General features: G+C 38.9%; 1 protein-coding gene and 1 pseudogene across 1 annotated transcript in view; both read left to right on the plus strand.

Annotated features, from left to right (window-relative positions):
• Nucleotides 1-8,387, plus strand: part of LOC138037492 (uncharacterized) — a 15,760-nt pseudogene extending 7,373 nt beyond the window's left edge.
• Nucleotides 8,388-8,776: 389 nt separating this feature from the next.
• LOC138037493 (uncharacterized) overlaps nt 8,777-25,000 on the plus strand; it is a 21,966-nt gene continuing 5,742 nt past the window's right edge. The window contains exons 1-8 of the mRNA XM_068883410.1: nt 8,777-8,879; nt 18,291-18,356; nt 19,631-19,840; nt 20,664-20,775; nt 21,172-21,353; nt 22,199-23,152; nt 23,909-24,181; nt 24,850-25,000. The exon at nt 24,850-25,000 is cut by the window's right edge and continues 287 nt beyond it. Coding sequence (XP_068739511.1) covers nt 8,780-8,879; nt 18,291-18,356; nt 19,631-19,840; nt 20,664-20,775; nt 21,172-21,353; nt 22,199-23,152; nt 23,909-24,181; nt 24,850-25,000 — 2,048 coding nt within the window. The 5' untranslated portion in view covers nt 8,777-8,779. The remainder of the gene's footprint in view (nt 8,880-18,290; nt 18,357-19,630; nt 19,841-20,663; nt 20,776-21,171; nt 21,354-22,198; nt 23,153-23,908; nt 24,182-24,849) is intronic.

Here is a 25,000-nt window from a genome sequence, read left to right on the forward strand (position 1 = left end):
CATATCTTCGTACCGTTTTCAGCGTGTCATGGCCATACCGCTCATGGATGGTCTCATAAAAATTCTCTGACGTGGGCCATTTTAGTTTCAATAGGAATAAAAACGCATCAGCGGTTACAAACATTTGCTTGAAATGCATAACTTTTATAAACTTAACGTTTCGTATGTTACAACATACATCATCAGAAGTGATTATTATTCAGTTAAGATAAAAAATAAAAATATAACTGTACGGACTGGGAACTAACGAAATTGATTGACATAAATACAAAATAAACCTAGTCCGCACTTTGGCTTATCGCTGCATTAGAATTTGTTCGTCACCCCGATTGTTACAGTCTGCCCTAGATGACCTCAAGAGGATTTTGTTAATTAATGGCTACCCTATGGGAACTGTTAAATATCATATAAATGATGTCATTGAGAAACATCAAAATAAGCCAAAAGATCCTGTACAAACAGTTACGAAAAAAGAAGTTCTTATCGTTCTACCTCACAAAACAGCTGAGGTCTTGTATAAGCAAATTCTATGGTATTTTCAAAGTCACAATAGTTTTTCGGAACACCCGAAGGATCAAGTCTTTTTTCCCTTACAAAGATAAACTAGCTCCTTCCTTTAGGTCAAAAGTAGTGTACAGAGCAAACTGCTGGGATTGCAATGATTTCTACACAGGGAAAATGAAACGCCGATTACGTGACAGAAAAACAGAACATTTTAAAAGCTCTAACTACAAATTGTCACGAATCTGCAATTGCTGATCATGTTTTCTTAACCAACCATAGAATTGGGATCATTGCGAAATATTAGCAACTGGTCGATCAGACATGCATTGCAAAATTAAAGAATCTCTGTTGATCCGTGATCTTAAGCATGCCTTAAATGAAAACGTTGGCAGTGAGAAACTTTAACTTTGTTATTAGGATATTCTTGTCGTTTTATGTCAATCAATTTCGTTAGTTCCCAGTCCGTACAGTTGTATTTTTGAATTTAAAATTTATAATCACTTCTGGTGATATATGTTGTAACATACGAAACGTTAAGTTTATAAAAGTTATGCATTTCAAACAAATGTTTGTAACCGCTGTTTGCGTTTTATTCCTATTGAAACTAAAATGGCCTAAGTCAAAGAATTTTTATGAGAAATCTTAAAAGCGAATTGTTACATCACTAAATAAGAATTTTTTTTTTTTGTCAGAATCTAGTTTTACTTAACCAAAACTATTTTCAGCGCATTTCAGAATACTGATCCTGTTTTTTTCTGTTTCTTCTAGTCGTGGCAAACGGACTGTACACCTTTCACTCTTTCAACATTCCTTTCCCACAAGAAGATTTCTCGCTTAACCAGTGCTGGAGGTCAATAAATGGCAAATTCGTCTTGGATCAATGGTGCAATGTTTTCGTGGCCCGTATTCCTAGTCTGTATGCAAACTTAGACCTCGGAGGAAACAGTGTGTCTTTTGAATCTGCTTGCTTCCCTGGGCATTTTATGAGACAGAAGAACTACCATTTTCTGCTCCAAAAGCGAGACGGGAGTGATATTTTCGGTACGTTTCCACAATCATCGCCCCACTATTTCGCCAAAAGTTCAAAACTTCTTTTATTTATTTAATTTTTTTTTAACCCAGCAACTTCTCGGAGAACCATTAACCCTCTACGAGACTTTTGATTCCATGACAGGGTCAGAGAGACAGCTTTCAGATAATATTTAAGTACTGTCGATAATACTTCAATATAAGTGCACTTCATCGCGATGAACGACCAAAACCTCTTTATCGGAATTAGCTTTAATTTGGGATACTTAATACTTTAGAAGTCATAGATGATCTGGGAAATTCAAACACGTGTCAAGAGAGGTATTTAGGAAAGAGAGAACTTCAGTGATGCTCGCAATCAGCTGGACAATTGAAGCAATTGTCTCTTATATTGACACCTGAAAAATTAAGGTGGCCTCAACCTGATTCCAACCTTTGACATCTGCGATGGCGATGCAATGCTCTACTAACTGAAATATGAAGCCACTCAGCTGGGAACAGCCTCCGGGTCAATTTTCTGGGCTCAAATGTTCCCGTGAAGGACTGGATGATTGAAATATAGGTGCATTATAGAACTGCGGGTTGTAGACGAAAGAGAATAGTGATTCTAATTTAAATTTTAACCTCCTTTCACTCTTAAGAACTTTTATTTTTATTTTACAGATAGAGACAGCTCGTTTCAAATTTTCTCGGTCATGAAATTTGCAAGAAATTTGCTCTTTAACTCATGGCACCAAGACTGGTACATTTGCCAATCAGAGGATCGGAAAGACTACGGGACTAAACTTATTCTCGATTTCTACAACGGTGAGCCAGACGTCCTCGATCGTTGTACCTTTATCCTAAACCCATTCTGGAAACACAAGTATCAGAATTGCAAATATTCCCTGGGACCAGTAGAAGCCCCTGGAATCAACGGGCAACCGCTTCCTCATCCACCACATTTAATCGAGAAAACACCAGCTTCACCTGTCGTGCTACCTTCCTGTATACCAATGTGTCCGGTGGGAACAAAAGAGGCAACTACACAAGCCGCAGTTGCAATTCCTTCCACACCGGAGGTCTCGATCGGTTCTTCACCAAGAAGTAAGTTCAAAACAAAGTTAGTGTGATTACATGTGATGTGCGCGCTCTCGTTTGAGGTTTTTTCCGATATTAGGGAACTTAAGCACGCGCGTTTTTGAAACGCAGACGGCAGGTAGAGCATTGCACCAGCATCGCAGAGGTCATGGGGTCAAATCCCGTTGAAGGCATTTGAACTTTCAGGTCTATAAGAGACAATTGTTTAAATTGTTCAGTTGAATGCGAGGATCACTTCTAACTTTCGTCGATGACACCCACTTCAATATTTACATTTCTTTTCTAATCTAGAAAAGTGTGTAACCGTGAACTTCACCAACAAGTTTGGTTCACCTTTTACACTATATTCTTCCCTGAAACACGAGGGATATTTTGTTACCCGATCTGCCTTCAAGCTTCAGCTCATCACAGACAGACCAGATTTGCATAGTTACGTGACATTCTTTGCCAAAGACCCAGAAGGAAAACGCCTACTTCTACTGAATGGGAGTCCAAGCATTTCAGAGCCACTGGTTTCTGATTGCGCGGTGTCTATGGACGTCATAGTGACAGCAAAACCAGGTGATCTATTTACAACTTGTGTGTTTTAGTAAGAAAAAAACTATTGGAAAAGTTGGCCACACAAAATACTCAAATAAAAAATTCAAATTTTACTTTTTTTAAAATTCTGTAGAAGCTAATAAGTATATCTTTCCAGCTAGAGGAAGGACTTCGAGTCACAAAGCAACAAGGAGACGAGGCCGTTTCGGTGCTCTTTCGGGGATGTCTTTTCTATAATGCCGATAGCAAGCAAATCCTACGATAAATTTAACTTGAGACGTTGCTGTTGAAGCAAGAAATTCTAAATTTTTTAGTTAGGATCGCGTTGGGTGTTTGGCTGTTAGGAACTTAGGTCCTTTTTGCAACTCCCTCTGACGAAGGCCGGCGACCGCTCAAAACGTCAGCTCGCAAATCTTTCTTGTGCATGAAGGTTGATTTACCTTTAGAGCGGCTTTCAATTGAGTCTCATAAAACAAATACCAAAGTAATAACTTCGACCAATCGCAGCAAGTGCAAACAGCGCAATCAACCAATCCGAATTCGTAGCAATTCCTTGTAACTAAGGGCGGGAAAAAGCGCGTGCAAGTCGCGCGTGCAAGCCACGTTCCTTTTTCGTGTTTCACTCCCCACCGACGCAGCACCGAAGTTGAGACAAAGACAAAAGAGCAGGTGAAATGGTTGTGCGCATGCGTGATGTGTTGGCCATACCGGTTTGGTGTTATCGTGTGTCACCTTGCTTGTTTTGTTTTGTTTGAGACAAAGATTAATTTTTGGTCATCTAATAACTGATCCAAATGTTCCCGCTTAATGAAAGCCGCCTTTTCTCCTCCCCCCAAACTCAATTTTCATTTATCTTGGTCGGAAATGTACTGTAGAACAGATGACAATACTCAGGAACATTGACTGAGGGGAAGGGGAGTGTAAATTCTTTCCTAAGTGAGGATGTGTGAAAATGAAGGTGAATTTGTGTCACTGTTCCAACAGTTATGTCAAGGATTGGTAAACCAAACCTCGGTAAGTCAAAACAAGTCATGTTTTGACCCTAGACTCATGGATGCTTCGGCTAAATCACTGAAGTCAGTCTTTTGCCAGTGTATTCAAAAAAGGATTTCCGTCTTGGATTAAATCCTTCATAAATTATGGTTTGATACTACAGTGTTAAAGTTTGACCAATTGGTTTCGGTTCACAGGCCTCCTTCCTGCGAACACGACTCAGATATCGCCTGTTCTCCCCAAAGCAGTCCCTCCTCCCTTTTTACCTACAGCCCCTGCTACAGTGTCTCCACCAGCTCCTAAAGGCCCATCAACTCAGGCTCCTTTGGTTTCTCCATCTCCTCCTAAAACTGAAGCCTCGACCTCGTCTTCCCCAAGCGGTAAGAATTAAAACTTTAGCCGATGAAAGAATGTAGCTTGTTTAAAATTTTCTTGTTTATAACAAAGAAACGCGGAGGGTTATAAAGAATACAAAAATCAACAACGACAGAAAAATGTATCTTGAGTAGAAGAAATTAACACTGTTTATTTAGATTTAATCACAAGTAGAAACTGTTTTGCACTGTACCCTGGGTATTGTTAATGAGCTTTTAGAAATTCAAGCCAAAGATCTTATACAAGTGTTTCATCGACATGTTGCGTTGAAAATGTTGAAAATGTTGCGTGCGTTTGGCCAGCCAGTTCAACACAAGTCGCAACATCATGAAACAATGTCGCAAGATGTTACGTTGAAATGTTGCGAGCGCTTGGCCAGGCCTTAAAGGAAAGAATGACGTCAAACGAGGTATAGGAACCATGTCTCTCACACCTCGGTCGTATGGCGTAGTAGGAAGACTGGAAATTTAGTTAAATTGCATACGGTGGAAAAAATATTAAACAATTAAGGCTTAAGGGGAAAACGGGACTCCTGTGAGAGCTCTTAGCCTGAGGTTTTGTCTGTAGACAGGGAAATTCAGTTAACACCAAAACAGAGCAGTGCACGAATTTGTTTTCATTGATGCTTTTTATGAATAAGTTTTGACTGGAGAGCAATGGAGAATTAGCTTATTTCATTTAATTTTGCAGATAATGGAACCGTTCACTTTCATTACCATTTCCATGATCGGAACACGCCTGTTCCTGTTAACGGTAACTTACGAATTTTGAAAATAATAATGAAAGGAAAATAAATTTAAGGTAATGGCATCACACGCCTGAGCTTCAAGTGCATTGAGGTATCGTTAGAGAATTATGGGGCTGCTAGGGTATCCAATATTTCTTCTGAAGTCCTATGAAGACGAAGTTTCTTTTGAAGTCACTAAAATGATTGGGGATGATGACGTCATGATCATAGTGTGGACGCCATTTTGTATACCTGAATTCCCAAAACTCTTAAAATCACTGAAATCTTCGTAAAACTACAATTTCTTTCCAAACGGAAGGGTATTTCAGAAAGTTTTGTGTGCTTTTCGTTTTTAGTTTGCCCAAGCAGCTGTATTGATCCTGGACAGTGTCAGCCGTCGTGTCCGATACGTTGCTGTAATAGAAGCATTGACGAATACATTGACAAGGATAAGATTTACAAAACCCGAAAAAGAGATTGCATCTGCGCAAGAAAATGTGCATATCTGAGTTTAAAGCGGAATACAAGAAAAGAACAATGTATTTTGTCATGCAGTCGGTCATGCCGAAGAGAAACACGAACAAGCCGGAAAGAAAGTTCCTAAGATAAGACGCAAGAAAAATGATACGAAAGAGACGATGCGGCAATTCCACACTTTTGGATCATACTGTGGGTTTGCCGTACTTAACAATAACGCAAAAGACGATTGAAACTTTTTAGCAACCGAATTGCTTAAATAAACAGCTCAATTAAGCGCTAATATTCTATCCAAAGAAAGACTTCATCCAAGTTGTTCAAATGAAGTGAGGGAATCTTTGCTCTAATCGAATACTCCATCGTCCATCCAAAAATTAAGTATCATGACTTCACTGCGCGCAATCCTAGATCGAAACCTCCATGGGCAACCACGTGAAAAGAATTACTGCATTTCTCTTTTTTTCTTTAAAAATCTATTGCCTAACCGTCCAATAGCAAAATGCAAGGTTATCTCAATTACAAATTTAAATGCCAAACCTACAAGAAGAAGAAGACTTTTATTTTGACATGATAATGATTAAAGCTACAAGTTGCAAAATTGTTGAGACACTTTCATTAAAAAAATACTTTTTCTACCTTCCAATACCCGCCGTATCTAGAATTTAAACCTTTCCCACTTCCTCTCCCCCTTTCAATGTTGACTGTTTAAGTTTGCAACAATTTTTTGTCTTGCTAGCAACACTGATAAGGATGGGGGGCTGCAGTGTGAGAGATAATAAGTAAATTAATAAATAACGCCCCAAGAAGGTGAAGTGTCTCCACTATTTTTGCAACTTGTTGCAGCAAGTTTGTGGGGTCGTGTGTAAATTAAGGAAAGTCAATTAACTATAAAATGTAAAATGAAAATAATTTAAACAGCTAACATCAAATATGTACAGTACAAAAAGTAAAACAGTCAGATATAAAATTAAATCATCACATCGATACCGGACAGCTGAAGCTGAAACAACGTTGAATTTTATATCTCTAAAATAAGCTTTTGTTTTCAATCGCTGGCAGAGGTCATTTGGCTTCTATGTGAGACTCCATGTTCATTTAAACTGACATTGTTTCACAAGATCGCACCTCTATGAGCAAGGGAGTCCTTCATAAATCTAGTTTTCAAATCTCATTAATAAGTCATGAGCCTAACAGCCTATCAAAATACCGATAAAACGTCACGTCTATGAGCCTTGTATCCTGGTAAAACACTCCTCGTTAGTACTCTTTATATAAAGAATATTAGTAAGGCATAGCTTTTTTTTCTTGTATGCTAATATTTTACTCTGACAATTGGAATATGTTATACGAAGATTGCAGTTGGAAATCACCCAGCAATATAATGTGTGAGGATTTCAAACAAGCCATTTCGAGTGGACATCTGAGCAAACGCAAACTAAAAATCATGAAACAGTAGGCGGCCTGTACATAACTGAAAATAAGACTGACTTGCTAGGGAATTTCATTTGTAACCAGATCGCTTCAATACCTTTAGCAAACAAATCTTGTCGATGCGTCTCTTGCAAATAATCTGCGTAATACTAACAATATAGATCCACCTCCTTTACGACCTTTTATATCCACCGCGTCACCTGAGATCGATTCGTCGAGCTGCGTTTCTGTTATAGCAAGAATCTCAAACCTGCACAACCGCTGCAAACATCTCAATTCTTCTATCTTGTTCTGCAAACTACATACATTCATGTGAGCCACCCTGAGATCTTTCACTGAGCCAACCTCTAATTTATGTACAATGTTAGTCAAGTAACTCTCGTGTATCTCGTCCTCAACACTAAGCGAACCAGAAGGAACAGCCGGCGATGTTGTACTCGTCTCCGGATGAAGGACGTGAATCAATAAAAAAAAAAGTGGGCGGAAGAAATTCCGGAGAAAAATTTGCTCATTTCGCCAACTCCACAGTATGTACCACGCGAAACTAAAATAAAGCCTGATTGCAGGAATACGAGTTTTCAGAACGAGTACCAAGTTTCCGTATGAGCACGCGCACTGGCAAAAATCCGACCTCCAAACCATTCTCGTCTCCAGAGCCTTCCGTTTCTTTAACGGAGGGATCTGGGACGAGAATGCCTCCAGAGTCAATGCCTGGCCAAGGCATCGTACTCCCACATAAAGCTCGCCATTGTTCACCCCAGGGCCCGGTTGTTGGAAAGCCGATTAACTTAATCCAGGATTAACGTAAACTTTTGTTTCATGTTTTCAACTTTTTGGTGAAAGTTAATTTTGCTTATTCTTGTTTTTCAAGATTGACTTCTTCTAATGTAAAGTTCTGCTGAATATCAGCGTTGAACAGCATTTGTTGAGAAATAAACTCCTTGGTTGATTTTTAATCTGGGATTAGCGTTAATCGGCTTTTGAACAACCGGGCCCAGAAGCACCTGCCCTTGTTTGTCAAACGCTCGAATGAGTCTCACCTGTTACAAAACAAATTTAAATAAATTTAGGAATCTTTAATGGGAATGAAATCGATGTTTTCATAATTTTAGCGACGAGACCGGATCTGTTAGGAATCGGTCAGAGAGGATCTTAGATGCAATGGAATAATGAATAATTCTGGTTCTTAAATAATTGTCAACTTAATAAAAGACGCTTAAATAAATTCTTAGCTTCAATCATGTTTTTACTTCCTGTTTGTTTGCTTGGTTTTCTTGTTATGTCAGGATTTATTGCAAGCATCGGTGATCCTCAAGGTTGACCAATAATGGTTAAAGTGATGTAGAATTATATTTCTTTATTACTCATGACATCTGAGTTCCCAATTTGGCTGAAGAAAACTCTGTCAACCCGTTATATTACGAACTTTCGGAACCACTTTATTATGGTTGAAAAGTAGGAAAATCAGGTAAAGTTTTGAGACAATAAATATATTATTGCGACATACTTGACCTTTTAAACGATCTCACCGTGACAGGTGGGAGTTCGATTTGGCAATCGAGGAAGATATGAATCGAGAAAAAGTCAATTCTTTTTAATGTTAGTTCCTGGCCACTTTTTGTCATGCAGCGTCGACAAGCCGTTCTTTTCCTTTATTTTTTTGTTTTGGTATCATTTTTTAAAGGATATAAACAAACAAACACAAAATCGACAAATTCTGCAGGTAAGTTTGTGCGGTTTTACAATGTCATACTAGCGGAATCTACCTCGTGATGTAAGATGTCTATCATTTCAAAGACGAACTTTTCTATTCCTTTGTATACCTACGTATAAAGTAATGCGTCCAGAAACGTTGTTTCCTTTTCTGCTGGCATTGTTCCTGGGCCAAATTCTGATGCTACACTCATTTTGCCAGACTGATGCCATGTACTTGACAGGTTTTACAACAGATCAACTTCTGATGGTTGAGTTCCTCGAGAACGAGTGACAATAAAAGAAAAAATAGTACAATGATGAAAAAACCATTTGGTAGTTCAGCAAAAAAATACGCGTCAACTTTCTGCGGTTTACACGAGCAATATTTTTATCTGACCATTTTTCTGTGCGGTTTTTTTTTTGGCTAGTGTACACGAGAAATAGTGGTCAGTTTTTATGGTACAAATATATTTGTCACATTAGCTTTTAACTAGCAAATAGAAGTAAATTTGCCACATACGAAATTGTTTTTGAGGACGACTGGTCAAATCATTGTAGCATTAATGGAGCAGTTGTAACCCGGTGTCACATGTGGGTTACGTTTGTTGGTTCTCTACTCTGCTCCGAGAGGGTTTTTCTACGGGTACTCCGGTAATTTTCCCCTCTCCTCAAAAACCACCCTACGAGATCATATGCTGTTGATTTGATTTGATTTGACTTTGTACAGAGTCCCCAATTACTTTAGTGACACTTAAATAAATCAAATACAAGTTCAAGTACATAACAGGCCCGTAGGCTGGTGTTGATGCGGGTAGGTTCTTTTTCTTTTTAAACGGACCAATAAACACATAATTTTTTAAGTTGGCATTTTCTGAAGTGAGTCAATTTTGGTCAGCCAAGTAATCTAAGATAGGTTTTTTTAACTTGCTAATGTCAAGAACGTTGGATGATATAAAGATCTTACTCTCAATTTTTGATTAAGGTACCGGACACTATGGGATAAGGAAAACTTTATTCAATAGATAAAAAACACGTGCTTCATGGAGTTCGGCTATCAGTTGAAAGATCACGAGTACAAACAAGTCATTATCTAAAAGAACTTCTCAACACAAGCCTTAAGTTACGAACACAAATGACGGTGAACTGGAAAGTTTCTTTGACAGACCTAGATAAAGTTATCCCATGCTTTAGCTTTTTTAGCAATCCAGCAACAGATTTGTAGACATTTCCATGAACAGGCCTGGATAAAATGTGCTCCCATACACATCACAAGTAGATGATTTGTAGATCTATGGAAATTTCCATGGACAGATCTCGATGAAATGATCCCATACTTTAACTTTTTACCACATCACAAGTAAATCTATAGAAATTTCTATGAACAGACATGGATGAAATAATCCCATACTTTTACTATTTACAACATCGCTAGCAGATCTGCAGAAATTTCCATGAACAGCCTTGGATAAAATATGATGCCTTACTTTGACCTTTTACCACATCACTGGCAGATCTCATGTGAAGAATTCTGATTCGATGAGGAGTTTAACTTCAAACTATTGGTTTGAGAAATGATTGTGCTTGATTTTAGTTGTATATATTTTAGCTTTATGCTTATCGAATTATTGAATTTATTTATTTATTTGTTTTTATAACTATTTAGTACACAGCTTCAATGTAAATAAGTGGCAACTTTTTGAATTCTGTGTATAATAAAGTTATTATTATTATTATTATTATTATTATTATTATTATTATTATTATTATTATTATTATTATCTATGGAAATTTCCATGAACAGATCTCGCCGGATGAAATGATCAGTCCCACACCTTAACTTTTTACCACATCACAAGTAAATCTATAGAAATTTCCATGAACAGACATGGATGAAATAATCCCATACTTTTACTTTTTACAACATCGCTAGCAGATCTGCAGAAATTTCCATGAACAGCCCTGGATAAAATATGATGGCTTACTTTGACGCTTTACCACATCACTGGCAGATCTATGGATATTTCAATGAACAGCGGATCTCGTTGAAATGATCCCATACTTTAGCTTTCTGCCACATCACAAGTACATCTATAGAAATTTCCATGAACGGGTATGGATAAAATACTCCCTGGGTACTTCAACTACTTACAACACCGCTAGCAGATTTATAGAAATTTCCATGAACAGACCTCGCACAAATGATCCCATACTTTAGCTTTTTCCACATCGCTTGCCGATCTATAGAAATTTCCATGAACAGGTATGGATTGAATAATAACATACTTTAACTATTTACAACATCAGTATGAGATCTATAGAAATTTCTATGAACATGTAGACCTAAATAAAATGTGATCCGTCCCATACTTACACCTTTTTGCACATCACTAGCAGATCTATGGAAATTTCCATGAACAGAAGTGGATAAAATGTGATCCCATACTTCAGCTCTTTACCACAGCACTAACAGATCCATTGAAATTTCCATGAACAAAACTCAATGAAATGATCCAACTTTAGCTTTCATCGCCACATCACTGGCAGGTTTATAGAACTCCTCTGTTGGTAAGACATATGACAATAATAATAACATAATCTGATCTCCAGCTAACTTTTTTGGAATTCCTTTTATCTAGTTCCTCGTAAATGCTGTGCTGCTTGTTTTTTCAGTGTTCCATTTTCATCAAATTCAATACCAAAGTATATTAAAGTTTCCTTTGGTATTGGGGTGGATGTTGACGCCAATGCACCCATTTTGCCTTGCAGACACCGTTTAGCCTCTACACAATAAAGGAGGTATCGTCAACCTGGTTTACTTCTGCTAGATGGGGACACCGGTAGTTTCAATCTAGGTTGACAACAACAATGCTATCTGACAACACTCCTTTATAATTATCCTCCATCGCTACATGTGAAAGTGGTCTTCTATATACTCCACTATGCATCTAACAGTTGTACATGCAAACAAAAAAAAATGCAAAAATGATACAACTGTAACTTTCCTAATTTTAATGAAGGAATTGTTGTGTTGTTTATTAAAATTGGTTAAACTCTGACAAAACAAAGGGAAAGTCAAATAATATACATATTTTTACACCTTACCTCTCGTACTGGCGTAACCTGATTTCTGGAAACCTCTCAGACTTCTTTCCCAGAAATGCTAGGCCATTGTCACTTGACTCGGTAGTTTTCGCTCAGGTTTGCCTTGTTAGCAAGTGCATCTTTCAATGGCCAAGTTGCCGCTCTCTCCTTCCTACTCCACTTTGCATAGGAGAGTACCTCACTAACTCCACCCCCTTTTTTGGACGTCGGAGCATTAAAAAGTAGACTTATTAACAAGAGATGTAAAGTGATTTTTTCGTGAATTTAATTGTAACCCTGGATGGTTTTACAAACAAAGCACATATTTTTAATGACATCATGGTTCAGTGACTCTTTTTTCTACATCAACGCGATTCCATTATAAAAAGACGTTTTTCGTGAATTCATCGCAACTCTGGATGTCTGTAAAACAATAAGAAAACCACTGGCACATTTTTGAAAAATTTCAGCTTATATTGACAATATTTCTTCGACAAAAACCCGATTTCTATTGAGTTTATTAATTATCCTATGGAGGATAAGTTCCTTCACATAAAAGAAAAATTGGAAAAAAATACTACGAACACGCAAACACTAGTGCCAGCATTATGTGTAGCGTAGCTCGAGAATTCTCGACACACGTATTGAAATGGTTTCCTTTACTTTGAAACAACCAGGTGTTACGAAAACTAAGACCTAACACACCAGGATCTTAGCTTTCGTACTACGAAAACTAAGACCGGGTCTTAACTTTCGTAGTACGAAAACTGAGAGTAGGGTCTTAGGTAGTTTTCGTAGTACGAAAACTAAGACCCCTTGTAAACAGTGGAAAATGCGGGAAAGAAACGTGGTAAAACTTACCGCTAGTCAGAGATTTGGCCACCGGATGCTGTCCACATGGTTTAATTTAAACAGACCACGCCATGACACGCTTGCATGTGGTGTGACAGAAAAAAAAAACACCTGTGACATTCGCCGACGCTTACTTTAATATTGGCGCGGAAAGTAAATATAGGGTCCTTCGAATAACAATTAAAAACTACAGTGAAGTCTCTATAAAGCGGCCAACTTCGGGGTAACGGCTAGTGGACGCTTAATGGAGGTTGGCTCCCTAATAGAGGTTCGTTAGAAACTAGCATCTCTCTCCAAGAAACGTCACTTTATTCTAAAACAAACACCTTTAGAGGCTTGTGACAATTTTCACATATGAGACAGCTCTAATACCGAACAAGAATACAGTACTATTAGAAAAAAACAAATTATCCTCAAAATGTTGAGGTGAGGTTCTCGCAACTTAGCACTAACAATCTAAAACTATGGCGTAAAACTGGGTCAGACCTAAAATACAGGTCACAGTCCACAGGTCAGTCGTTGCCGGTCATCGTTTTACCTTTTGGAAAGTAACCCTAACCCTCAATTTGGCTAACCCTAGGCCTAAGGTTGGTTTTTAGGCTTAGACATAATAATGAGATTGGCGATGCATCCATTTATTGCTTGCTTGACGTACGGCTATTAAAATTCTAAATTTGTTTACAAGGGAAGTAGAATAACAAATGTATAATGACAAAATAATTCGTGCATCGTGTTTTTAGTGGTACAACCAAAGCGTTAACTTAACCGAGTTTCTCGTTATTCGAAAGACACTATCTTCAGTTGCGGTGCCACTTAAGCTTTTATTACCACATCACTGGCAGGTTTATAGAGATCCTCTGTTGTTAAGAAATATGACGACATGAATAATAATAACATAATCTGATCTCCAGCTAACTTTTTTGGAATTCCTTTTATCTAGTTCCTCGTAAATGCTGTGCTGCTTGTTTTTTCAGTGTTCCATTTTCATCAAATTCAATATCAAAGTATATTAAAGTTTCCTTTGGTATTGGGGTGGATGTTGACGCCAATGCACCCATTTTGCCTTGCAGACACCGTTTAGCCTCTACACAATAAAGGAAGTATCGTCAACCTGGTTTACTTCTGCTAGATGGGGAGGCCCGTAGTTTCAGTCTAGGTTGACAACAACAATGCTACCTGGAAACACTCCTTCATAATTATCCACCACCGCTATATGTGAAAGTGGTCTTCTCTATACTCCACCATGCACCTAACAGTTGTACATGCAAACAAGAAAATAATGAAAAAATGATACAACTGTAACTTTCCTAATTTTAATGAAGGAATTGTTGTGTCGTTTGTTAAAATTGGTTAACTTTAGCTTTTATTACCACATCACTGGCAGGTTTATAGAGATCCTCTGTTGTTAAGAAATATGACGACATGAATAATAATAACATAATCTGATCTCCAGCTAACCTTTTTGGAATTCCTTTTATCTTCTTCTTAAATACTATGCTGCTTGTTTTTTCAGTGTTCCATTTTCATCAAATTCAATATCAAAGTATATTAAAATTTCTTTTGGTATTGGGGTGGATGTTGACGCCAATGCACCCATTTTGCCTTGCAGACACCGTTTAGCCTCTACGCAGTAAAGGAGGTATCGTCAACCTGGTTTACTTCTCCTAGATGTCGAGGCCCGTAGTTTCCATCTAGGTTGACAACAACAATGCTACCTTGGCAACACTCCATCATAATTATCCACCACCGCTATATGTGAAAGTGGTCTTCTCTATACACCACCATGCACCTAACAGTTGTACATGCAAACAAACAAAAAATGAAAAAATGATACAACTGTAACTTTCCTAATTTTAATGAAGGAATTGTTGTATTGTTTGTTAAAATTGGTTAAACTCTGACAAAACAAAGGGAAAGTCAAATAATACACATCTTTCTCTACCTTACCTCTCGTACTGGCGAAACCTGGTTTCTGGAAATGTCAGCAACATCTACTGGAACCTCTCAAATTTCTTTCCCAGAAATGCTAAGCCAGGTAGTTTTCGCTCAGGTTTGCCTTGTTAGCAAGTACATCTTTCAATGGCCAAGTTGCCGCTCTCTCCTTCCTACTCCACTTTGCATAGGAGAGTACTTCAGAAACTCCACTCTGTTTTGGAAGTCGGAGCATTAATAAGTAGACTTATTAACAAGAGATGTAAAGTGATTTTTTCGTGAATTTAATTGTAACCCTGGATGGCTTTACAAACAAGAAACATATTTTTTAATGACATCATTGTTCAGTGACTCTTTCTTCTACATCAACGCGATTTCATTACAAAAAGACGTTTTTCGTAAATTCATCGCAACTCTGGATATCTGTAAAACAGTAAGAAAACCACTGTTAAGAAAACCACTGGTAAATTTTTGAAAAATTTCAGCGTATATTGACAATATTTCTTCGACAAAAACCCGATTTCTGTTGAGTTTATTAATTATCCTATGGAGGATAAGTTCCTTCACATAAAAGAAAAATTGGAAAAAAATACTACTAACACGCAAACACTATTGCCAGCATTATGTGTAGCGTAGCTCGAGTCGGAATTCTCGACACACGTATTGAAATGGTTTCCTTTACTTTGAAACAACCAGGTGTTACGAAAACTAAGATCTAACACACCGGGGTCTTAGCTTTGGTAGTACGAAAACTAAGACCGGGTCTTAACTTTCGTAGTACGAAAACTGAGACTATGATCTTAGTTTTCGTACTACGAAAGCTAAGACTAGGGTCTCTAGTAGTTTTCGTAGTACGAAAACTAAGAGTCCTTGTGAACAGTGGAGAATTGCGAGAAAGAAACCTGATAAAACTTACCGCTAGTCAGAGATTTGGCCACCGGATGCTGTCCACATGGTTTAATTTAAACAGACCACAACATGACACGCTTGCATGTGGTGTGACAGAAAAAAAATACACCTGTGACATTCGTCGACGCTTACTTTAATATTGGCGCGGAAAGTAAATATAGGGTCTTTCGAATAACGATTAAAAACTACTGTGAAGTCTCTATAAAGTGGCCAACTTCGGGGTAACGGCTAGTGGACGCTTAATGGAGGTTGGCTCCCTAATAGACGTTCGTCAGAAACTAGCATCTCTCTCCAAGAAACGTCACTTTATTCTAAAACAAACACCTTAAGAGGCTTGTGACAATTTTCACATATGAGACAGCTCTAATACCGAACAAGAATACAGTACTATTAGAAAAAAACAAATTATCCTCAAAATGTTGAGGTGAGGTTCTCGCAACTTAACATGAACAACCTAAAGCTATGGCGTAAAACTGGGGCGGATCTAAAATACAGGTCACAGTCCACAGGTCACTCGTTGCAGGTCATTGTTTTACCTTTTGGAAAGTAACCCTAACCCTCAATTTGGCTAACCCTAGGCCTAAGGTTGGTTTTTAGGCCTAAACATAATAATGAGATTGGCGATGCATCCATTTATTGCTTGCTTGACGTACGGCTATTAAAATTCTGGATTTGTTTACAAGGGAAGTAGAATAACAAATGTATAATGACAAAATAATTCGCGCATCGTGTTTTTAGTGGTACAACCAAAGGGTTAACTTAACAGTCCGAGTTTCTCTTTATTCGAACGACCCTATCTTCAGTTGCGGTGCTAATGAGAAATCATCGACGATTTTCTGTCACACAACATGGAAGCGTATTATGGCGTTGTGCCTGTTTAAGGCCCTGTTTATAAGGAAGGAGGGTAACCCTAGTGCTAGGGTTACCCTAGCAAGAGGGTTACCCTAGCACTCACACATTTCTCCTTTTTTTCATCGACGTGTTAACCAAGGCAGCTAGGGTTATCCTGGCGCTAGGGTAACCCTACCTGTGCAATTTTGCTTGTAAACCCGGGCTATCTTTGACCATCCTGCTAGGGTTACCCTACCTGCTTGTAAACAGGGCCTAAATTAAATCACGTAGACAACATCCAGCGCCAACATCTCTGACTAGCGGTAACTTTTCCGGGTTTGTTTCCTGTAATTTCGTCTGTTTACAAGGGGTCTTAGTTTTCGTACTACGAAAACTAAAACCCTAGTCTTACTGCGAAAACTAAGACCCCGGCGTCTTAGGTCTTAGGTCTTACTTTTCGTAACACCCATGCCAAAAAGTGAAATCAAAAGAGAGATCACTCAACGCGGAAAATGTTCAGATAATGAGCGGGTTAGGGATTCTGCAATCTAGCCAATTTGTCCCTAAGGTCAGCCAATTCACGGATTACTTAAAAATTGGACAAAATTTTCTCGAAGTTCCAACGATCTTCCACTTTGATGAACGGAGGTTTAAGTATTGTTACTTTTTCATGTACCCGGTCTTGCACCATTGGGTTTTGCTTCTATGCCGTTTTTTGCTTTGTATAAGATGGTCAAATTCGACTTTTGTATGAACTGAAGTCCTGTTCTTGAGAGCTCTGTCCACGCTTTTGCAGTAAATCAAGGAGAATAACTTCTCGACTAATAGTTTATTGCCCTTTGACCACGCGGGTAAGTGTTGAATTTTGCCAGTGGCACAGATTCATCTTCTTTTTTTTTCTTTTATAACAAGAATTCTTCGACTTTTCGGCCGGGTTAAACGACACGGTTTCCGCATTGACTAGTACTACTATCCTCAAACATAAAGAAAAACGTTCTTTCACTGATGTTTTACAGGTTGGAAGTTGAAATGTCACCTTCAACTTTGATTTGTCGTTGCTTTTCCTTTTGGTGCTGCTTGAGCTCTCGCCTTCAGAATTTATTGTCGACCAGTCCTCATCTACAGATTCTTCGCCGTAAGATGTTTCTTGTTGCTGTATAGAAACGACACTACTTTCGGGCCAGAGTGGTTCCTCGGTTCTTGAAGAGTCTAAACAGTTTACCCAGGCGTGCCAGTAAAAAGAGGTTCTAATTGACCCCATCTTCGAACTCATAGCGCTAAAGGAAAGAATTGATAGCGACAAAGGCTCTTCTGCAATTCAGCTAGTCGCGGAGTCATCCATATGTTTCGGTTTCAGTATGTCCCATTTTCAAAGTATGTCCAATCTAGGACAATAAAAATTGACCGATAAAGTCGCGACTGTTAGTACGACCGCGTAGATAACCGTCAGGTAACTGTAGAAAGTCTAAATTCAAACGGAACTCGTTATACAATAGAAGCATTCAGGTAGAGACGTGACCAATAGGAGAAAAGGATTTCGAAAGATTAGTCTCTATTGCCTGCAGCGAAAAAGGTCACCGGTTATAGTGTACGTACTGTAGTCAGTAGTGCCTCTGGGCTTTAGTTTAGTCTTGAACGGGGCCTGGATTTTCCTTTTGAGGCTTTTTTCTCAACTACGATGATCTCCAACTTTCATGTATTTTAATTTCCACAGTTCAAATACATGAACATTTCATATACTCTGTATCATCCAAGAACGTTTATGTCATCTCGCACTAGTCACTTTATTATGAATAGTAATACTGATGATAGTAAATATTTCTTCTGCTTACAGCAGAGGAAGAGCATAAGCTGATAAGGCACAGGAGAAAGTTTGGAAGCGAGGGACCTCCTTGTAACAGTAAGTGGCAGTTGTTAGGTTACGTCAGGTTTATCGAAAAAAAAGTTGCGAAATAAATATCAGCGTTTCCTTTCAATCGTGCAGCTACGAGTAGGTCACTAGGTTAGTCACAACTTTAGGGATCGATTAATTTTTCCCTTATTGGTATCGAAAGTAGTTAGACTAACTAGGTTCGAACCAAACCACACATTTTACGAATGCGCATGCGTTCTGTAGCCACGATCGTAGTGTGCTTACCACATGAAGGAAACAAGACAAAAAGTTGCAAGTATATGAGATATTTGCTAGCGAGTAAGATTTTTTATGCTCCCTCTGACTTCTCATTGTTCATGTTTATTGTAATTACTGAAGCATAGTGCCCAATTATTGTTGCGTAATTATAACACTCACGTGGCATATGGGCAGCGGCATTCTTTAATTAACAATGGCCGCTTTGTATTCACCGGCCTTATTCACGTGATACGGCTTTGGCGGCACAGTTGCCACGAACACTGGTACAGTGAAGTTGTAGCTTTTTCCCGCCCAGCCCTACCCGTATGCTACTTTGTTTGTTGTTGCCCTCACCTTTGCTGGGCTAAATTTTAACGATTATATATTTGTAAATATTATATTGACTTGATTGAACTTATTCACTTAATAAACTGGCTTTGGGTTTTTAACCAATAGTCCTTATCGTTCAATCATGGCTTGCTCATTGTCCTTGTTGCCCGGTAAACAGAGCTCAGGCAAAGCAGTCATCTTACCAGCATGCATTTTTAGTAAGGGAAGTTTGGGGAGAGCATAAATGAAAGATTTTTTGCACAGCGATCGAGCGAGTCCTTGAAAGAAAGAAAGAATAAGAAGCCATGTTTGTTTTTCTAACAAGCAGTCATGCCGTTTTCATCATCGCAAATCTAAATCCCCATATTTTGATGAAAAAAATCTGTGCTGCCTTAAGAGGGGAATCAAGCAACACAATTGGATCGGCATTTCGGGTTGGAGTGTCATATTTTCGCACAGTTCTGTTCCTGTGAATATTGACTTGCGTCTTCCGTGATTGGTCAGTTTTGGTTTTATGACACCGAATAGGCCATCTCCGAGTTCATGTCTGCCTCCTCTTCAAAGCGAATCTAACTGCAAAGTTTGTCTTATGGAAATTAGTTTTCATTTATATTTAAAGTAGAACTAATCACCATCACAAAAACTTCGCACTTAGACTCGCTTTGAAGAGGAGGAAGACATGAATTCGAATGGCCTATTCGAACCAATGGATTCTCTAACTTGTTCTATTTCAGTGTTGCACGGCGTGTACCTCGAGAGATGGGACAGAATAGATTACAAACGTGTGAAATTTTTGCTCGCGGATCCACGATATCCAACCTTGCCAAGTCTGTCCTTATGTGTTCCCACCTTTGAACAACCACAGAAGTGGGCCGACTTTTTTGGAGCTCGTATGAGAACTTATTTCGTTCCCATTCAGACCGGGGACCACTATTTTTATCTGTGTAAGGATAACTTCTTCAATTGTTATATTTTAGTTGTAAAAATTATGGATTAGCTTTTGAATTGTATCCTACTTGACCCTCCGAAAAAACTAAATTAAAAGAGGATAATTAAATTATATTAAATTAATTTAGTAATCTAATTAATTTATCGATTAAACCAATAAATAAATTAGATCAAATTAGAAGAGCCATTATTCCAGTTAGCGCTCCTTTAGTTTAGTAAAGTTGTCGTAATCGCAATGTCCTAAACTGTAATCAGTAGCTTCCATTTTGGATACAGTGCTTTTGCATGAAATGGCACTCAGATCGTTGACAGACCGCTATATGTAAATGTCTTTGCGCACATCGAAACACTAGTTTCCAAATTTCCTTTGGAGCAAAACTCTAGATTCACATCACAAATCTTGCGTTTCTTTGTGGAACTTTTTTGTCATGACTTGCCCTTCGAACGACCGATGCCTTAGCGAAACCATTCTCTTCTGTTTGATGACATTGGGTTCGTTCGATTGGGAAATCCGGATTTAGATCTTACAATCTGGAACTTCGAGTTACCAATCGAACACCAAATCTGAAAACGGTTTTCGCCGCGGATTTTACTAATTGGAAATCCATGTCAGGAAGGATTTCAATTAGTGAAATCCAAGGTAAAATCCGTTTTCAGATTTGGTGTTCGATTGGAAACCCGAAGATCTAGATTTCAAGATCTAAATCCGGATTTCCCAATCGAATGATCCCAAATAATTATTTCTAGTATTCACGCCTTCCCTCTTGTAAATAAATGATTAAAATTAAATCAAGACGGTGTTTAACATCCTTCTTTTAGCTTCAGACGCCGGAAGCGAGCTGTATCTTAGCAAGGACGAAACTGCTGCCGGCAAGACGATGATCTGTGAAGTTGATGGGGGTTTTCCTAGTGAGCCATATGAGTATGATCGGTAAGATTCTACACGAGAAGCAACCCAATCACATACGAACATCGGTAACTTATGTCTCTGTAAATTAATTAAGATCAACTACTCGACGGTTAATAGGTGTGATACCATATGCGCATGCGCAATTGGTGTAACTTGGACTGCTTTACATCTCCATTCCCGTGCTGGAGACCAGGATGAACGCAGATATATTCCCCTGGACGAGACTTATTTTTCATTCGCATCAAAAAATATTTCGTTTTCGTATGCTTCAGGTGGGGGCTACTCTTACTGGAATATTTTCGGCAACTTCTTTTGGATTCTCTCGGTCCGCCACCGGTAACCTACCTCTGTATTCTGCAGATTTTCTGTGGATTGTCAGATTAAGCTGGTGGAACTCCTTCTCATTCTGTTTTTAAGGTATTCAACTCAAAAGTCTCTTCCAATTCATCTTGAAAAGAAAAAGTTTTACTACATGGAGTCAATAATGAAAGACGATCATCAATACGACCATTTAGAGGTTGCTTTGCAGACACCAGACGGAAAATTTTACAACGTGATTCCTTCTACTTTCTTATGGACCATATTCAGAAAATCCTATGGTAGGTGGTAGGCATCAGTTCTAAGAGTGTCTTTCCATTCTAGAACTCACACTTAGATAGATAGACAGATAGATACTTTATTGATATATACATCGCGGCGAGAGGCTTAATTACGTATATACATATGAAATGATAAGACACCAAAAATCCTGGCATGCCTGAGAGTGTACTGTGGCCTGTGCAAGTCAGGTAGTAAATGATGAAGACGGTGATCCCTGTCTTCTAAGATATTATCGAAGGGGGACTGACTTAGACGCTGGTGGTGAACTTTTGGTGTCTCTAGGTCTAAGGCAACTAGAGCATTTGCACAGGATAAGGTGGGACTTACGATAGAAAGAGCCCTCTTTTGTACGCGCTCCAAATCGTCAATTAGGTATTGTGGCAAAGAAGCGTGAAACACAGAAGCAACGTAACCACAAACAGGCCTTATACAGTTGGTGTAAAACCTATGCTTTAATTGTCTAAGAAAATACAGGCGTACTTAGGAGTTAAACATAGTGATTCTCAAAGAGTGGGGACAGAAAAATCACCTTGCAAAACCGTGAATACATTGAAAACACGTTGACAGCTCTCAACGGTTTCACATTGTGAAACTCTCGTTCAAAAAAAAGTCAAATATTCACTTGTAAGCCACGAATCGATCAATTTTCTACTTTAGCGAAAGGCAGTTGCACTGAACATGAACAATTGACCATAGATGCGACTTCAAAAACCAAAATGGATAGATTTGTATTTAATAGAACATGTTTGAGTTGTAGCAAGCTGATTGAACTGTTCTTAAGATAGCCTCTTCATTTGATGTTTCTTCATACTGAACTGAACAAGTATTTATTGAACCTTTCTAGAAAGAAATGCCACATACCAAGCACTCCTCCTTAAAATAGCAGCAGAAGCTGGGGCGAAGGCTGGGTTATCTTTTGGGGAGAGATTTGCTATGAGGAGTGGTGCCAGGGCAGGAGCCAAAGCAGGAGCGAAGGCGGGGATGCATACTGGGGCATCGGCAGGAGCAACTGCAGGGGTGAACGCTGCAATTCAGATGACGACAACAGCACTAGAGGATGCACTGAACACGCTTCATGGCGACAGTACACACAAATTCAAGATAAACGTTGAAGATGGTGAAGTTGTCTCAGTTACTGGACCTGGGATGGAATCAAGTAGTCAAGCTGCTGCTGGGGCAGCATCTGCAGCGACTGGATCTGTTGGTGCCACAGGAGGAGCTAGAACTGCTGCTAGTGCAGCAGCAGCTGCAGGGGCTGCGAGTGCAGGAGCAGCACTAGGAACTGCAAACGGTTCACAGGGTATTGGCAATGGGAGTTTAGGAGGAGGAGGAGGGGGAGGAGCTGGGGCCGGAGCAGGCGGGGCACGAAGAGGCGGAGGAGGAGGCGGGGGCGGAGGTGGAGGAGGAGGTGTAGTGGCAGGAGGTGCAGCGAGTTCTGTTGGGGCTGGCGGTGGAGGTTTAACAGGTGGGACTGGAAGTTCAACTTCGGGAGGGGGAAGTGCAGGGGCTGCAGCTGGTACCGCTGGAGGTGGCGCTGCTGGAGGAGGTGCAGGAGGTGGTGCAACGGTTGGAGGACAATCCGGAGTCACTGGAAGCTCTCTGGGTACTTCAAATATCGGTGGTGGAGGTGGAGGTGCTGGTGAGGGTGGTGGCGAAAGCTACACTTCACCGTCTGGAAGAGGTGTTGTTAATTACCGTGGTAAATTTATTACGGAGCTTACCTATGAACCAAAACCAGGGGAGAATGCACAGGATATGGCAAGGCAAAAAGTTTGGAGAGCGGGAGGAGCTAGAATAAGTAAGTCAGTAAATGCCCTTGATTGGTATTGTTTAGCACTATATTTCTAATCAGATTTTGTATTAGAAAGGTCCAAAGAAGCAGAAATTGTTGACGAACCACAGCTGGTGATAAGTTGAAGCATTAGTGTTCTTTATTTTTATTTTTATTTATTTATTTATTTATTTATTTTTTGCCACAGAAAGAAGAAATTAAAATACAATTATGAACAATCAGAAAAGAGAAGATGGAAAGAATAATTATTGAATTACATTGGTGGCGAGGAGGCCTAAAAGGAACTACTAAGCTTATGTAAATTAGGCCTCCCCGAGTAAAATCATCTATCTATTGTTGACATGCAAGTTGGCAACGGAGAATACAATTATTACAAACATTTAGTTATTTAACGTGTTGAAATACAAAGTAATGAACGGAAATTAAAAACAGTTTGAACTTACAAGTTGGTAATGAAGCATACAATTACAAACACTTAGTCATTTAATTAAGGTGTTGAAATATGTAAACAGTTGTGAAAGTAAAATTACAGGGTGAAAACAATTTGACTCAGGAAGAACAAAATACTTAATTTTCAGAATAGTTGTTAAAAAAGAATGACTTAAGTGCTTTCTTGAAGGAAGCTGTTGAGGAAGAATTCATTATATCAGTTCTTTCAGCTGATGACACTGTAGCAGCCGTCCTTTTTTAACAAATGCAAAACAAAACCGGTGCTTAAATGTCAGTTGATAAAATACGTTTATGTTCCTCCTTCTCTTTCAGTTGTGGCAAATGCGATGTATACCATTCATTCTTACAACGTACCTTATGCACAAGAAAACTTCACCCTTAACCAGTGCTGGAGATCGGATATTGGTAAACTTGTCTTGGATCAATGGTGTAACGTGTTCATTACTCGCATCCCTAGCCTTTCTCCAAAAGCAGGCACACCATGGCATACTGTTTCCTTTGAGTCTGTGTGCTTCCCTGGGTATTTTCTAAGACAGAAGAATTTTCATTTTCTCCTCCAAAAGCGAGATGGAAGTGATGTTTTTGGTGAGTTGCATGCATCCATTTCTTTTGAACGACATCCAGAATAATTTGTTGGTTAGCTCGCTTCAATTCGATTTTAATCGGGGTATGCTGAAGAGCAACTACTTTAACTTGCACACCTTGGAAAATTCCCAGACAATCAAAGAGTGAAATACCACATAAACATCGCCCTATGAACTTTGACGAAAACACTTGCTTAATCTATTACATTACAGTCCTTGAGTTGTCAAGAGAGTTTCAAATTGTAATTTCGTTTCTGTTCAATTCGTTTATGGTGCAAACGTTCAGTTCCAGAAGACGCATGAAAAATATCAAAAAATGGAGAAAACACAGTGAAGGGTCAACGTCGTTCCCAGTCGTTCCCAGTTTTTTTCTCGGGGAAGAACAGCCCTGGGAACGAGGTTGAGTGAGGAGTTAGAAGAACTTTTCAATCAATGAATGATGATTCACTAGACTTACTTGAACAGATTCACCACCGCCGCCTAAATATATGTATCCGCATAAACAGATCAGTGATTGTTGGAAATATCCCTCAGCACTTTATTATAATTACAAAGATGATTATTTAAATTGTCTACGCTCATTGGTTGCACTTGAGATGATAATTACGTGATAACCACTAAAGCGTACATTAAGAGGCTGCTAAAGTCTATCTTTACTTTTACTTTCAGATAGAGACAGTTCATTTCATATCTTCGACGTCATGAGATATGCTCGCAATTTTCTTTTCCACTCAACACACGACGACTGGTATATTTGCCAGTCTGCAAAAAGGAAAAAATTTGGGACTGAAGTTATACTAGACTATTACAATGGGGAACC

The sequence above is a fragment of the Montipora capricornis genome, chromosome 2 (genome assembly GCF_036669925.1).
Source record: "Montipora capricornis isolate CH-2021 chromosome 2, ASM3666992v2, whole genome shotgun sequence".
Lineage (NCBI taxonomy): Eukaryota > Metazoa > Cnidaria > Anthozoa > Scleractinia > Acroporidae > Montipora > Montipora capricornis.